This window comes from Labrus bergylta, chromosome 12 (genome assembly GCF_963930695.1).
Source record: "Labrus bergylta chromosome 12, fLabBer1.1, whole genome shotgun sequence".
Lineage (NCBI taxonomy): Eukaryota > Metazoa > Chordata > Actinopteri > Labriformes > Labridae > Labrus > Labrus bergylta.
The window spans coordinates 29,895,047-29,910,107 of NC_089206.1; the positions used below are offsets into that span (position 1 = coordinate 29,895,047).

The following is a 15,061-nucleotide window of genomic DNA, read 5'->3' on the forward strand; positions in this document are numbered from 1 at the left end:
TGAGCTTGTGGTCTCACTAACGTAAACACGGAAATTGTCCGAGCATATGCAACAATTTTTTTAGCACCATGAGACATAGAAGACGGAGCAATCTCATACAATCTGAACAGTCAGCCACCAAGTAACGTGGTTTATGGTCGTGCTTTTAATGAGTGGTTTAAAGGTTTAGTTACTGTATGTTAGTTACCGTATGTTACCACCATAGACTGTAAATATTACTGGACAAACCCTGACCCGTCTGTTACATAGGCAGCAAATGAGTCCAATCGACGGCCGCATCCATATTGGATTTGCAGTCTCAACCTAACTTCGGATCAACCTAGCAACAGTAGTAAGGCGGGACCGGCGGGACTTAACTCCGCCCATTCAGCTCAACATTAGCAGTCCACTTCACAGCATAGCTAACGGCTAGGCTGCTATCATCCCCTACTGCTTTCCTGCTCGTCCTGAGAAAACTCTATAAACAGTAAGTTAACATTTAACTTTTCTACAACACAGTTAAAACGAATTATATTCAACCCAAATATTTAATTAAAGTTTTAAAACTACACTTTTTTAAATATACAATTATGGTTATTAGTTATTTATCAGAGCAGTTTGACTTTGTCAGGGTTAGCAGAGCAATACATTAGCAAAGATTTATCATAACATGTAAGAAACATTTTGAGGCTAATCTTTACATTTAAATTCTCACATTGTGTTACAAATCATTACTTGGGTGTAAGAACATGTTTAAGGATAAGAAGTCTGTTTTAAACTTTAAAAGACAAGAGCTTTGGCATCTTTTTTCTTTTCGTTGTTGATAAAACTACTGTTAGACCATAGACTGTAAATAAATATTTGAGACATCCAGAAGAAATCAATATTACAATGCATACAGTTCATTTTACTGTTCTGACAAAAAGAGGAATGGCTTGGACTTATATTTACTGATGTCAACAGCGATGACGGTGAACATGACAATTGAAAAATAATTATTTTGTATTTATTATAAGACATTTGTTTTCTATAGGACCCCGTGAAGTCATGGAGTCTGTGGCCAGTGTCAGCTTCACACAAAAACTTTAAGTATTAGAAAAAATAGTGTTTTAAGACTGGCATCTATTATTATGAGTTGCAGCTACCTTGTCCAATATTATTCCTGCAGATGTGGCTAATAACAAAAAAAAACACCCTGAGATGTCACATGTAGTTAACTGTACATTTTGTCTTGTCTGAGGCATTAATTGAACACCTTTGTATTTCTCCTATAGACACAGTGTGGATTATTGGTGACTGGTCCGTCGAGGTGCCCAGAGAGCTGCAGAGACAGAGAAAGAAACCTGAGCCTCAACAACATCTGCATTTGTTGGTTCTTCTGGGGTGGACTTCGGTTGCTTCTCTTCAATAGCTCGCTGCAAGGGAGGTCTCCCCCGGATGGCCTGAGTGATGTCACCCACAGGCTGAGAGCTGGAGCTGGAGCTGAGGCGGGTTTTAAACCTCGTGACAAACCGTTACACCGTGCCCGCCTGTCAAGCTGGTCAGCTACACGCCTTATTGTGAATAACTCTAATCCTTCATCAAATCAAATGACCCCCGTACAGTGTGTGTCGATCGAGACATGAGCTAATCAGACCTATTTGGTTTTTTTTGTACCAAGCTGTAAACATGTTAATCTCTGCTGTAAAAACAGGCTTTTTGAATGTGGTTTTTCAGATTAAATAAATATTTCTATATAAATGCACTCCTTTGTGTCTACTTATGAGTATACATTTCAGATTTGAAATGACAAGACTAAAATGTGCATTAATGCTCAACTCAATAGCTAAGGGAAGGAAGTCTACTTTTACACAACTTTTTATTCTTTTGACATTTTTTTTTTACCAAATACTAATTCAGTTCATTTCTTAAAATGGGATGGAACAGTGTCATTGCAAAATTTGCCCTTAAACACAGCCCCATTCTTAAATCAAGATACATCGAGAGTAAATAAAATCAATAACTTGTGAATAAAAACACAGTTAAAAATGATTTAGAAATGTAGTCTTCCCAGATCAATATCACATAATATCAACTACTCCCATCTACACTGGACAAAGGGTTTTAAAATGGGAAAAAAATAGTTTGATTGCAAGTTGTTAGGAGGAGATCTATTTTTATTTGAGCAGCTGAAGCATGAATACAGTCTTCCAAGGTGCAAACCCTCCTCCTCCTCCTGAAGCCTGTGGAGCTCGTTGATGTACTGCCGTCTTATCTGCTGGCCATCTTCTCTCACCAGAACTTTGACTGTGGTTATGTCGTTCTGAAGAAGCTTGAGCATGTGACATGGATCCAGGAGAACATGGACGTTTAGTGCGGGGTCTTCAGGATGGCAAAGAAAGAGAGAAAATAGCAGTTATTCATTAAATCATTTTTTTGTGCATTTTCTGTATTCATCTGTGTGTAAGAGCACATTTATGAATTCAACACCGTACTACCCAGACAACAAAGGTACAGTATTCAGGTAATCAACATCTATTCAAAGTTAATAAGATAAACCTTATTGTAATCATGCTATTTTCAGCACTCTCTTGCACAATGATATTCCACATCAAATTGCCTCAGATTTTGTGTGAGGAAAAATTAAGCAATTTATAGTAGATAGTACTTCATCTTAACATGAAACAAATACTAACTGAATTATTTAAATCATTAACAGGTCCCAACTCTCTGTGCTTTAGTACAGAACATACAGTAGCTCATTTATTATTAACATGAGTTCGGTACATGGCTGTATTCTTCAAACTATTTCTTGCACTAATTGCTTTATATCTTATTTTTATTTTATATTTCTACTGCTATATTCTGTTTAAGAGTATCTGTAACGATTAAGAACTATATTAATAGTCATATTAAATTTTCTCTGAACTCATACAAAGTGAATTGTTTTTTAAATTTGGTAACAGTTTGCACAAATCTTAAGACACTACGTCAAGCATGTAACTTTAATGTCATCCTCTATAACCTACAGCATATTAGGTTCAGTTGAGTTATGTTTATGTTAAGTACTGACGGATAAGTACTACACAAAGTTTGTTTTTTAATGTCGACATTTACGTGGAGTATAACATTCATCATAACGTCAGATAACCATATTTACAGTCTGCGGTTAACCACCGAGGTGAACCTTTAGCTTCTAACATCACACAAACTCATTATTTTCAACAACAACATCTTAACAACAAACATTTCTAACAATTCAGAATGACTTTTTCCCCAGTTTAATAGTGCTGGCTAGATATGTTAACATTAGCTTCTTTGGCATGAATGGGAGTCTTGATCGGCTAAACCATTGGCCGTAAATAATGGGCTACACTGAGTACAGTTAGCCGACTGGTTTACAAGCTAACGCTAAACAAGCTCGGTCCATAAATATAACACTACTATATCACTTACTGAAAAAAACTGACGCATCAACTTGTTGGATGGTCTGTTAACCGCACAGCAAGCCATGTATGTTGTCAGATATGTGTTAAACAAACTCTCCAAACGAAGTAAAATAGACGAGAAATCAGGCGGCTCAAGCTGCTACATAGCCTCCTGACCTGCTCCTGAACTGACAGACATATGCAGCGCGCAGAGCTGTCAATCAAATCTGCCACAACCCTTATATGGGCATAGCCTTTTTCCTTAATAGAATAAAATCTGATGAGTTATAAAAAGAATTCCCTATTTCAGCAAGTGTTGTGGATTTTCCTATTGGTAATGAAAGCTCTCAAGTCAAAGTCTTTTGTCGTTGTGTATTTTATTGCATATAGTAAAGAGTTCTTTTGCAAAAGGGGTAATCAGCGACAAAAGCAACATCAGTCACAAGTGCATCAAAGATTCCCGGGGCAGTCCTGGTTGCAAAGCATATTTATATTTTCACAGGGTGTAGGTATTTAGCATATACATGAGTGTGTAGGTATATTATATATATACACATGAATAATACATCGTCATTGGTTTCAGCTTGCCCTTGTGACTACGCCTTCTGCTAGTTTGCCTGATGATTTATTTATGCAACCTTCTTTCCATAAAGGTACCTGGTACAGAGGAACACCAACAGAAACTCCTTCATCCGGAGGGCACTGATTTAGGATCAAGCTGTACTCAGATAATGAGGAGAGTTCCTGTTGGAGATACAGACCAAGGCCATACAGAGAAACAGTTTTTAATTGCTAAATGACTCACGAACATCTAAATCATTTAAGTTCATATGAAAACGACAGACGGATATTATTTTTCCACTACACATGTGATTCAATTCAGTTCGTTCACCCATAAGATTCGGTCTTTTTAAACGAATCGTTCACGAACAACACATTACGAAAGCAAACATAGTAGGAAAGTCCTTCATGAGGATGTGGAGACAAATGTGTGTGTGTGTGTGTGTGTGTGTGTGTGTGTGTGTGTGTGTGTGTGTGTGTGTGTGTGTGTGTGTGTGTGTGTGTGTGTGTGTGTGTGTGTGTGTGTGTGTGTGTGTGTGTAGTCTGTCAAAATGTCTGATCACAGGAGAAGGTTGTGCATCTCTGGCCTCAGCTCTAAGCTCTTCCCACCTGAGAGAGCTGGACCTGAGCTACAATCATCCAGGGGAAAGAGGAGAGAAGCTGCTGTCTGCTGGACTGGGGGATCCACACTGCAGACTGGAGACACTGAGGTACACACAGACGCACAGAAGCTGTCTCACTGTTTCTGAATGATGAACTCTGCTTCTTGTCTGATGGTGGATTTAAATGAAGATGTATGAAGTAGATTCTGATCTGGTTTCTTCCTCCAGGTTGGACCATGGTGGACTGCACAGACTGGATCCTGGTCTGAGGAAGTGTGAGTGTGTTTTAATTTCTATTCATCAGAACACAGCAGCATGTTGGATGAGGGCTGGAAGTAACACAGAGTGATGATAAAAAACGAGGGTGATGGAAACTCAAGTGAGTTGAAATATAAAATACAAAATGGACAACATGCAGTTTTTGTTACTCAAAAATCTATTGTTTCTACCTTTAGTGTGACCTATAACCTGTGCAATTCCATTGAAAAGAAAAGAAAGCAGCATCAGGGGTGAAGCCCCAAAAGAAGGGTTTGACATTCACCACATTAATAGTGTCTTGTCTTTCCTTGTTGAGCTGGGTTGGGTGCTTGAGTTAACCTTTCCAGAGGTCTTTAAAGTATTCTTCCTATCATTAGTTCTGAGGGTGTGTGTCCTTAATGGCAAATCTTATCCTAGTCTCGGTGGTTGTATTTGAGATCGATAGATAGATAGAATCTTTATTATCATTGTATACAGGACACAACAAAACTTCGTTAGCAGCAATCCTATACAGCAGGGTTTACAAAAACAGTTCACCTATATAAAAATATATTTGTGGTTATATGAAAGACAAATATGTTTGTGAGAAGTGGCCAGAGCAATTGCTGTTCATGAATAGTAATAATACTAAATAAATAGACAGTTTTGGTGACTGAAAGAATATATACAGTTATTATTGTGCAGGGACTGATTAGGTAAACAAATATATATAGAGAGCTATAGTGCAGATAAATGAAGTTATAGTGCAGTGATAGAGTATATACAGTTGTTATTGTGCTGTGACTGGATGAGTAAATAAACATATTTAGTGCAATGAATGAATAAATAAATAGACAGTTAAAGTTAAAGTTCAGTGCCTGAGTAAATAAATAAACAATTATAAAGCAGTGAATTAAAAAGTTATTGCACAAGTAACATTGAACAGTTAGCAGCAGTTAGGTAATTATTGCACATTGTATTCCCGTCTTGTTGGGGGGGGGGGTGTTTATGGGTTGAGCAGATCGCGAGGAAGTCTGTTACGTCTCAGGGTCCTCAGGAAAAAGAGGTGTTGCTGTCTTTATTATGTGTGAGGTGTTCAGGTTCCAGCTCAGGTCCTCTGATATGTGCACTCCCAGGAACTTAAAGCTGGCAACACGTTCCACCTCTTCCTGGTTTATGTGCAGACTGTTGTGGAGTGTTTTTTGCTTTTTTCTGTAGTCGATAATTATTTCCTTGGTTTTCTGTGTGTTGAGGTGCACCACCTACAATGATGGTGTCTGGATTGGACTGAGGATGCAACCTTGGGGTAGACCGGTGTTGAGGATGATGGTGGAGGAGATGCTGTCTCCCAGCCTGACATGCTGAGGTCTGTTAGTTAGAAAGTCCTGGATCCACAGACAGAGGGGGGTTCCTAGCTGTAGTGTGTGCAGTTTGCTGACCAGTTTGCTAGGCTGGATGGAGTTGAATGCGGAGCTGAAGTCAACAAACAACATTCTGACAAAGGTGTTCGACTGTTCCAGGTGGGTGAGGGCAGTGTGCAGTGCAAGTGAGATGGCGTCGTCTGTGGATCTGTTGGTCTTGTAGGCGAATTGGTGTTGATCAAAACCAGCGGGAATGCAGGATTTGATGTGGGACAGTACCAGTGTCTCCATGAATTTCCGAAGTCATGAAAAAGTTAATATAAGACAATACTGATGAGGTGTGGATCTCGATGTCTGTTTCCTCCCACATGGTGTCCTCAAAACAGTCCTGGAGTGCTGATGAAGCCTCCTCACTCCAGACCTGTACTGTCTTTATTTTGGGTTTTGTTGGTGTGCTGGGGTCAGGAACAGGGATAGGTGGTCAGATTGTCCAAGATGGGGGGATGAGTGTACCTTTTATGCACCAGGGATATTTGTCAACCTGGTCAAGTGTCTTGCTGTTCCTTGTTTTAATGTCCACATTCTTGTAAAATCTCAGCAGTACAGACTTAAGATTGGAGTGATTGAATTCTCCTGCCACAATAAAGATGCCATCTGGGTGTTTGTTTTGCTGTCTGATGATGTTGTCATGCAGTATGCTCATGGCTATTTTGGTGTTAGCCCAGGGGGGAACATATACTGCTGCGATGAACACTGCGGTGAATTCTCTTGGCAGATGAAAGGGTCTGCATCTGAGCATTAAAAACTCCAGATCTGGGCAGCAGTGTCTCTGGGTTATGGTGGTATCGGTACACCAGCTGTTATTAATGTACACACATACACACCTCCCCCTCTTGTCATGTAATCTCATCGACTTAGTTGACGGCATTAGCGAGAAAGAGGCTCGGTAGTGCAGCTGTGTGCGGAGCTAGCCAGCCTAGCCCGGATGCCGGTGATGTGGATTTCCTTGTTGTTGATATGTTTGATGATGAAGAAATTTGCCGTTGAGACTGACTTGCTTTCAAAGAGTATAATTTTATTTAAGCAAGAAACAGAGTCACTGGTCACGTCTGACCAGGAGGATCAAGAAGCCAAATAATGATCTCTCTCCAACATACAGAGACAATCACCTATATGCACCTAAACATCTGCTTTTCGTCATGGGTCATAAAAAACATCATGTAACACATCCATATTTGGCAATACTATTACACAACACCTCAATGTAAACATTCAACTTGAAGGGACTCCTAAATCTCCTTCAGATACAAATTCTCTCCAGATGTACACGTTATAAACTTAAAAGGAGCAGTATATTATCTCTGTCCTAGTTACGTCAGACACTTCACTGGCTCGTCTGCCTCGCTTCTGCCTCCTCTCGCATCGCCTCCGTTGTTTCCTCTCTGTTCGACCGATCGTCGTTCCAGCTTTGCAATCGGTAGAGCGAGTTATCTCCGTAGGGGAATGAGCCAAATCCTTCAGGAGTATTAGTAGTTGAAGCGTGTTTAAGATTTATCATTTCAGTTCGTGTGTAGATCCTATTTTTGGGAAAATTGCTGCTTGCTGTCTGAGAGCTCCAGGCTCCAGTGTCTGTGCGCGCCACCATCTTGATATGAAGCCATCATGGTCTTTAGAGTTCTATTAACCCTTTCAGTAAGATTGGTTTGAGGATGGTAGGTGGTTGTTAGTTTTTGAATCACTCCCCATTTCTGAAAAAAATAGGGTTAGGGTGGGCGATATTGAAAAAATATGTTATCACAATTTTTTGGGGGCAAAATCACGATTTTATCACCATTTTTTTCATACTGATCTTAAGACTAATTTGCAAGTTACTGACCAGTTCAACCAAACTTATTTCCCTGTGTAATGTTTTTAAATGCACAAAAACTGTGCCGACAAGTTTAGTCTATGTCTATTCTTTGAAAAACATCTTTGTAGGAGGTCTGGAGGTCTCCCACCCAGAACATTTTTAGCACCAGAAATGTCTTTCGCTCAATTTGATCGATATTTATGCACAATTTGAAGGTTTTCTGCACCACTTTGAAATTATGAATTAGTTATGTGTTCTCTTTTTATGTTCATCAGGAACATTTTCACGCAGTGATGCATTCATTTGAAAACATGTAGCCTTTGAGTTCTTGTGTTTCTGTTATATTTTAGCCCTGCAGAGTTCCTACAGCTGTAGCTTCATATACCTGCTGTTCCAGCTTTCTCCAGTAAACATTTACAAAGTTTATTGTTGTTATTGACATCAATTGTCTCCCAAAGTGGAGACAGTTTGATCTCCCAGCCATAGACACAAGGATTGATGAGCATACAGATGATTCAGGGTGTGAGTACATCACATTGTGTGTGACAGTGAAAGTGGAAATGAGGCTCCTGTTTGTGCTAAATATGGCCTCTGAGGACTGAACAGTTGGAGACAGCAGATGATTCACAGCTTCTTTGTGCTGCACTTTGATTAGTACTTTATTCACTGCATGTGTTTGTTGATTTGGATCTCCATTTGTCAGGAAAACGGGAAAGTGGGACACAGGTGCGGACCCAGGGGTGTCTTAAAGTTATCCAAGAAGGATAACCACAAAAATCGCAAGCAATTGACTGGAGAGGGGGTAGGGAACAATGAAATAGTATAGAGCCAAAACACCCTTCTAACTAATGCACCGAAAATTATTAACTAAACCACTGCTGCCAAGCAGCTGACTCGAAACTAAATTGTCCGGGAGACCCAGAAACAATTCACGAAAGTGAAGGCTGCCAGGGAGGCCTAAAAACTCAACACAAAAGGCTGGGGTATATGAACTACCCAGCACCCCAAGTTATTTTAGCAATAGACACAAATACACAGAAAGTTATTTGTTTGTGTTTATGAACACACAGACAACAAGCGACAACACAGGGAGAACCTCTCACTACCACTGAAGGTGAGATAATGAGTCAGCACAGAGCACTGAATTCCAGGAGTATAAATAAGCTTTAATAGGCTTTAATCAAGGCCAATCAGCCACAAACACACCTGACTCTGCAGTTAAGTGATTCAGTCACCAACCCCAGTGAGAAGCTAGAGAGTGTGTCCTTACACCATTCATCTTATCTCCACACATCCTGGCTGCCATGGTAACTCCATTTGAACTTGATTAGAAGTGGATTATTACATTTCAGTGCTGTCAAACACCATTCAGTGCTGAATATGAACTGTAAATTAGATTGACTCTCAGTAACTGTCAGTAAAGTTGTTGATGAATGAACAGATGATAACCTGCAACTGTGTTGTGTCTCGTTCTCTCCATCAGACGCCTGTGAGCTGGAACTGGACACAAACACAGTCAACAAAACCCTCAAACTGTCTGACAACAACAGGAAGGTGACACGTGTAGAGGAGCATCAGTCATATCCTGATCATCCAGACAGATTTAAATACTGGTGTCCTCAGCTGCTGTGTAGGATTGGTCTGAGTGGTCGCTGTTACTGGGAGGTCGAGTGGAGAGGAGAGGTTGATATATCAGTGAGTTACAAAGGAATCATAAGGAGAGGAGACAGTAATGAATGTGTGTTTGGATGTAATGACCACTCCTGGAGTCTGTTCTGCTCTGATGGAGGTTACTCTGTCTGTCACAATAAAAGAAAAACAAACATCTCCTCTTCCTCCTCCTCCTCTGTCTCTAACAGAGTAGCAGTGTATGTGGACTGTCCTGCTGGCTCTCTGTCCTTCTACAGAGTCTCCTCTGACACACTGATCCACCTCCACACCTTCAACACCACATTCACTGAACCTCTCTATCCTGGGTTTATGTTCTGGTCTCTTGGTTCTTCAGTGTCTCTGTGTGGTGTGTCGGTCTGATAAACACTGCTGACTGAAGATCAGCTGACTCTGATCACTCTGTCAAGCTGGTCTGGTTCATGGTTGATGGGCGTGGTAATGGGGGGGTGGGGTTGTGAATAATGGACCCCTTTCTGTAATGTCTGTATTGTGCTGATCTCACCAATAAAAAAGAGTGACAAAATAAAAGCTCTGATAATCTGGATTTGATAATCCTTAAATCTGTTCATGGATCAGGGTGATCCAAACAGGATCAAAGTGAGCCGGATGGTTCTGGTTCTGACATCAGTTTCATGTTATGACATCATTTTGACCCAGAAATCCAAGATGGCTACCATCTAACAGGGTGTAAACATATCTTTTGAATTTTAAATTAAGATGGTTATTCACTGAAAACTGTCAATCAAAGACACAACATATGGAAGGAATGTATTAAACATGTCTATCTCTTTTTGTGGGGGTCTTCTGTTGTGGTTACTGTCCCTTTAAAAATGTTGTGGTAATTGCATTTTAAGAAAATTCTTGTTACTCCCCTGTCATTATTCTCTTGTAATACTGAGGCAAACATAAGTATCAAAATGGTATATTTGGTCATTATACTGTTTGTTGCCATTTCCTTAATATTCCCATCCACTTAGGCATTTTATATTTGTTAATAAAGGCTAATCAAATTTCATATTTGCTAGCTTGACTGCTACCAGTTGCTAACTTTAACTGTCACCCACACACATACACACACACCCAACAACACACACACACACACACACAGCATTAATAGTGTGTGTGTTTGCTTCATATATATTTATATAACTACACATGGACACACTACATACACAAGTTAAGTTAGTAACTTATCAACTGGTTGTAAGATAGCTTAGGTACACTAACTATATTCCGCACACAAACAATGATCCCTACAGACAACCTTTTTTCGCTTGTTGGGGCCAGACAGAAATAAGCAAGCGCACTAAGTCAAACCGGACTTCCTTCGACCCAGCAACGTTTTCCAGCTCCTCCTGAGGGATTCCAAGGAAACAGGTTGAGGAACTCTAGCTAACTATAGGCCTATATCCAACCTTCCTTTTATCTCAAAGATCCTGGAGAAAGTGGTAGCTAATCAGCTGTGTGACTTTCTCCATGACAACAGTTTATTTGAGGAGTTTCAGTCAGGATTTAGAGTCCACCATAGCACTGAGACTGCAATAGTTAAAGTTACAAACGATCTACGTCTAGCTTCAGACAGGGGACTTCTCTCTGTGCTCGTCTTGTTAGATCTTAGTTCTGCTTTTGGCACTATTGACCATCAAATCCTATTGCACAGACGAGAACATTTACTTGGAATTACAGGGACTGCTTTAAGTTGGTTTGAATCCTACTTATCAGACCGATCTCAGTTTGTACATGTTAAAGACAAGTCCTCTATGCACACCAAAGTTAGCCATGGAGTGCCACAAGGTTCAGTGCTTGGACCAATTCTCTTTACATTATATATATATATATATATATATATATATATATATGTATATGCTTCCTCTGGGAAATATTATGAGGAAACACTCCATACAGTTTCATTGTTATGCAGATGATACTCAGCTTTATGTATCAATGAAGCCCGATGGCACCAGTCAGTTATGTAAGCTAGAAACGTGCCTTAAGGACGTTAGGACCTGGATGACTAGACACTTTTTGCTTCTTAACTCAGACAAGACTGAAGTTGTTGTGCTAGGCCCTAAAAACCTCAGAAAGTCTTTTTCTAATGATGTGACTGTCCTTAATGACATCAGCCTGGCATCTAGCACCACTGTTAGGAATCTAGGAGTTCTATTTGATCAAGCTATGTCCTTTAACTCTCACATCAGGCAAATTTCAAGAACATCCTATTTTCACCTTCGTAATATATCTAAGATCAGGAATATCCTCTCGCAACATGATGCAGAAAAACTAGTTCATGCATTTGTTACCTCCATGTTGGATTATTGTAATTCTCTTTTGTCAGGGTGCTCTGGTAAGTCGCTAGACTCCTCAACTAGTCCAGAACGCTGCAGCTTGTGTACTGACTAGAACTAGGAAAAGGGACCACATTACTCCTGTGTTGGCCTCTCTGCACTGGCTCCCTATAAAATCTAGAATAGAATTCAAGATCCTTCTTCTCACTTACAAAGCTCTAAGTGGCCAGGCACCATTTTATCTTAAGGAGCTACTAGTGCCGTACTACCCTTCGAGAACATTACGATCCCAGAATGCAGGCCTGCTAGTGGTACCTACAGTCTCTAAATGTACTAAGGGAGGTAAAGCCTTCAGTTATCAGGCTCCTCTCCTCTGGAATCATCTTCCAGCCAGGGTCCGGGAGGCAGACACAGTCTGTATTTTTAAGAATAGACTTAAAACTTTCCTTTTTGATAAATCTTGTAGTTAGGGCTGGCGCTGGTGTAGACCAGCTCTTAGTTATGCTGCTATAGGCTCAGACTACCGGGGGAACTGACACCTTGAGCTCCTTTCTCTCTCTCTCTCTCTCTGTGCATATACAATACATCATGTTACTGCATGTATCTATCTGTAAATCTCAGTCACTAACAACCTACTTTCCTGGGAGCTCTTGAGCTCTCTTAGGCTCCTCGAGATCGAGATCCCCCTCCCCACCAGATCGTTCATGGACGGCCTGCCAGAACAACCCCCTCCCCACTGGATTGTTGATGGACGGTTTGCCTCCCCCCACCCCCTTGCTCCCTATCCCTCTTCCTGCATCTTATCCCATCTCTCCCCCTATCCCTTTCCAAACCTGGCGCGGTCTAGGCCTGTGAAGGCTGTTTCGTCATGAGCCAGGGAACCGGCCGAAGATTTCTGCCTTTTAATAAGGCAGTTTTTTCTTACCACTGTAACTTTTGCTGCTTTGCTAAAAGTGCTCATGATGGATAGGCCAGATCTTTGTAACATAGCAATAAGTAAGGTCTTTTACCTGCTTTTTTTAGCATAACAATGAGTAAGGTCTTTTTACCTGCTCTTTTGTAATGTTAACAGACAAAGAGTAAGGTATTTTACCTGCTTTTTGTAAAGTGTCTCGAGATAACACTTGTTATGAGTTGACGCTATACAAATAAAAATTGATTGATTGATTGATTGATTGAATCGTATATTTCATAATGTAATGTATAAATGACAGAAGATATGAGAGATTGTTGACTGTTTGCTTTTAATTATGTTAATTATTTTGTTACATGGTCGATAATCAAAGTCAGAGTAAAACACACAAACATACTACCAATTAACAAGTTGATGAAAAGGCACCCAGTTTGATCAAAGCAGAATTACAAGAATGATGGAATGTAGCCTTTACAAGATGAATGAGATCCGTCTCCGTTACATTTACTGTGCCCTGATGACAATCAAATACCGCTGAATTAACTTAGACCCGATGTCACAGGTAAATGTAAATGTTAAATAAGGACAATCGAAATGAAGCACTTGTCAGCTTATTTCACTACACCATAGCAGCGTTTACCTCCAGATGGGCCGTACTTCCGCATTCCAGGACCGGAAACCAGTTTAACCGGGCCAAGCATATTGCAAAATAACCGACGACTGGCAGTCATACTGTATACTACTGTTGAACGCAGTATGCAGTATACAGTATATACTGCATACTGATTTAGATAGTAGTATGTAATACGTGGTTTCGAAAACAGCCACTGTGTTCAAGTAAGTAATTTCCAATATTTTGGTAGTCTACTATGGATGTTAATTATTAAAATGGTGCTCTCCTATTCTAATTGGGTGGTCTCTTTCACCATGCTAAGACAATAAATATCAGATCAGTTTTAGAGGTTTGAGGTATTCTAACAATGAATGCATTTCATATATATATCTAATATCTATCAGGCCGTAAAGTATTCAGCCATTTTCAGGCTTTTCATTTAATTCCCAATTGGAAAGTCATAGACGTGGACCAAAACAGAGACACAGGTCTACAACAATCCTAATTGTTGTTTCACTCCTTTTGAAATTAGGAGTTCAGGTTTGAAGGAATTGAGATATTTTGAAGTATAGTTCTAGAAAGAAGGAATGATGAACGTTCTTGCTGTGCTGTGTTATTTGTGTTTATAGTATCATAGTACCACTCAATGCATTTTTCAACAAGGTTCTCTGACTGAATAATACCAAAATGTAAGCTGCTGTTAGTAGGCCATTACAATAGAAAAAATGATAGGCCTAATACTTAAAGTAAAGATCATCAAAGTTAAACTTCACATTGTGGCTGTATATGAACAACCAGCTGCTAAATGGTGGCTGTAATTGACTAGGCTTGAGGTGAATTAGTGTAAAAAAAGAAAGAAAAAGAAGGTATTTTCACACACACTATTGATTTGAGTTTTTTTTTTAAATATGTAAAATTATGTTTTCTTTTTGTTAATCTTTTACAGCAAACATGTATGGAAGCCAACTTGGGAGCCACGCTCATTCCTGTCCTGAATCCCATTCCCTGTTATTGTTTTATGATAATGATGTGTGTATATTTTTTTGAATAAATATGTTTTAATGTTCCTGAGAGTTTTACAGTAATATCACTATATCATCACCATCTACCCACACACTCGATAGCACGGTTGATAATTTGAGGTTCTTACGCTAGACTCTACATTATAGCTTCATGAATGAAAAAAACTTTAAAATCTGGTCTCTACATAAACAGCTGTCCATTTTAATTGCATATATCAACAGAAATAGTTGACACATAATGCCTGGCAGTTTCCAACCTTTGTACTTACAGCTCAAAATAATCAAAATTCAACCCACAATAAATAGCACTTCATTTATTTATTTTTCATTTGACTGAAATGCATTGTACTGAAAAAGCAAATTAAATATTAACATTAAAAGCTCCTCTGAAATCCTCTTCCACCTTCGAGGTCATAACCTCCGCGACACACTTAATGGCGCTGTGCTGTCCCTGCTAAGTGCTACATGTTTGACAGCCTTTTTCTCAAAGTTTTTGCAATACAACAGGCCCTGTGGACAAGTGAAAACGATTTTTATAATCTATCTCCAAACTACTCCAAA

General features: G+C 39.6%; 1 protein-coding gene across 7 annotated transcripts in view; it reads left to right on the top strand.

The window, feature by feature from the left end:
* Nucleotides 1-13,123, top strand: part of LOC109993170 (NACHT, LRR and PYD domains-containing protein 3-like) — a 35,927-nt gene extending 22,804 nt beyond the window's left edge. For 2 of the 7 annotated variants that reach the window (XM_029279735.2, XM_065961154.1), the window contains 3 exons: nucleotides 4,490-4,657; nucleotides 4,778-4,824; nucleotides 9,480-13,123. In XM_029279735.2, coding sequence (XP_029135568.2) covers nucleotides 4,490-4,657; nucleotides 4,778-4,824; nucleotides 9,480-10,027 — 763 coding nt within the window. In that variant the 3' untranslated portion in view covers nucleotides 10,028-13,123. Of the gene's footprint in view, nucleotides 1-249; nucleotides 1,724-2,257; nucleotides 4,355-4,489; nucleotides 4,658-4,777; nucleotides 4,825-9,479 lie in introns of those variants that run through there. The other 5 variants (XR_010667515.1, XM_065961157.1, XM_065961156.1 and 2 more) reach the window with 5 other exon arrangements.
* The last annotated feature ends 1,938 nt before the right edge of the window (nucleotides 13,124-15,061 follow it).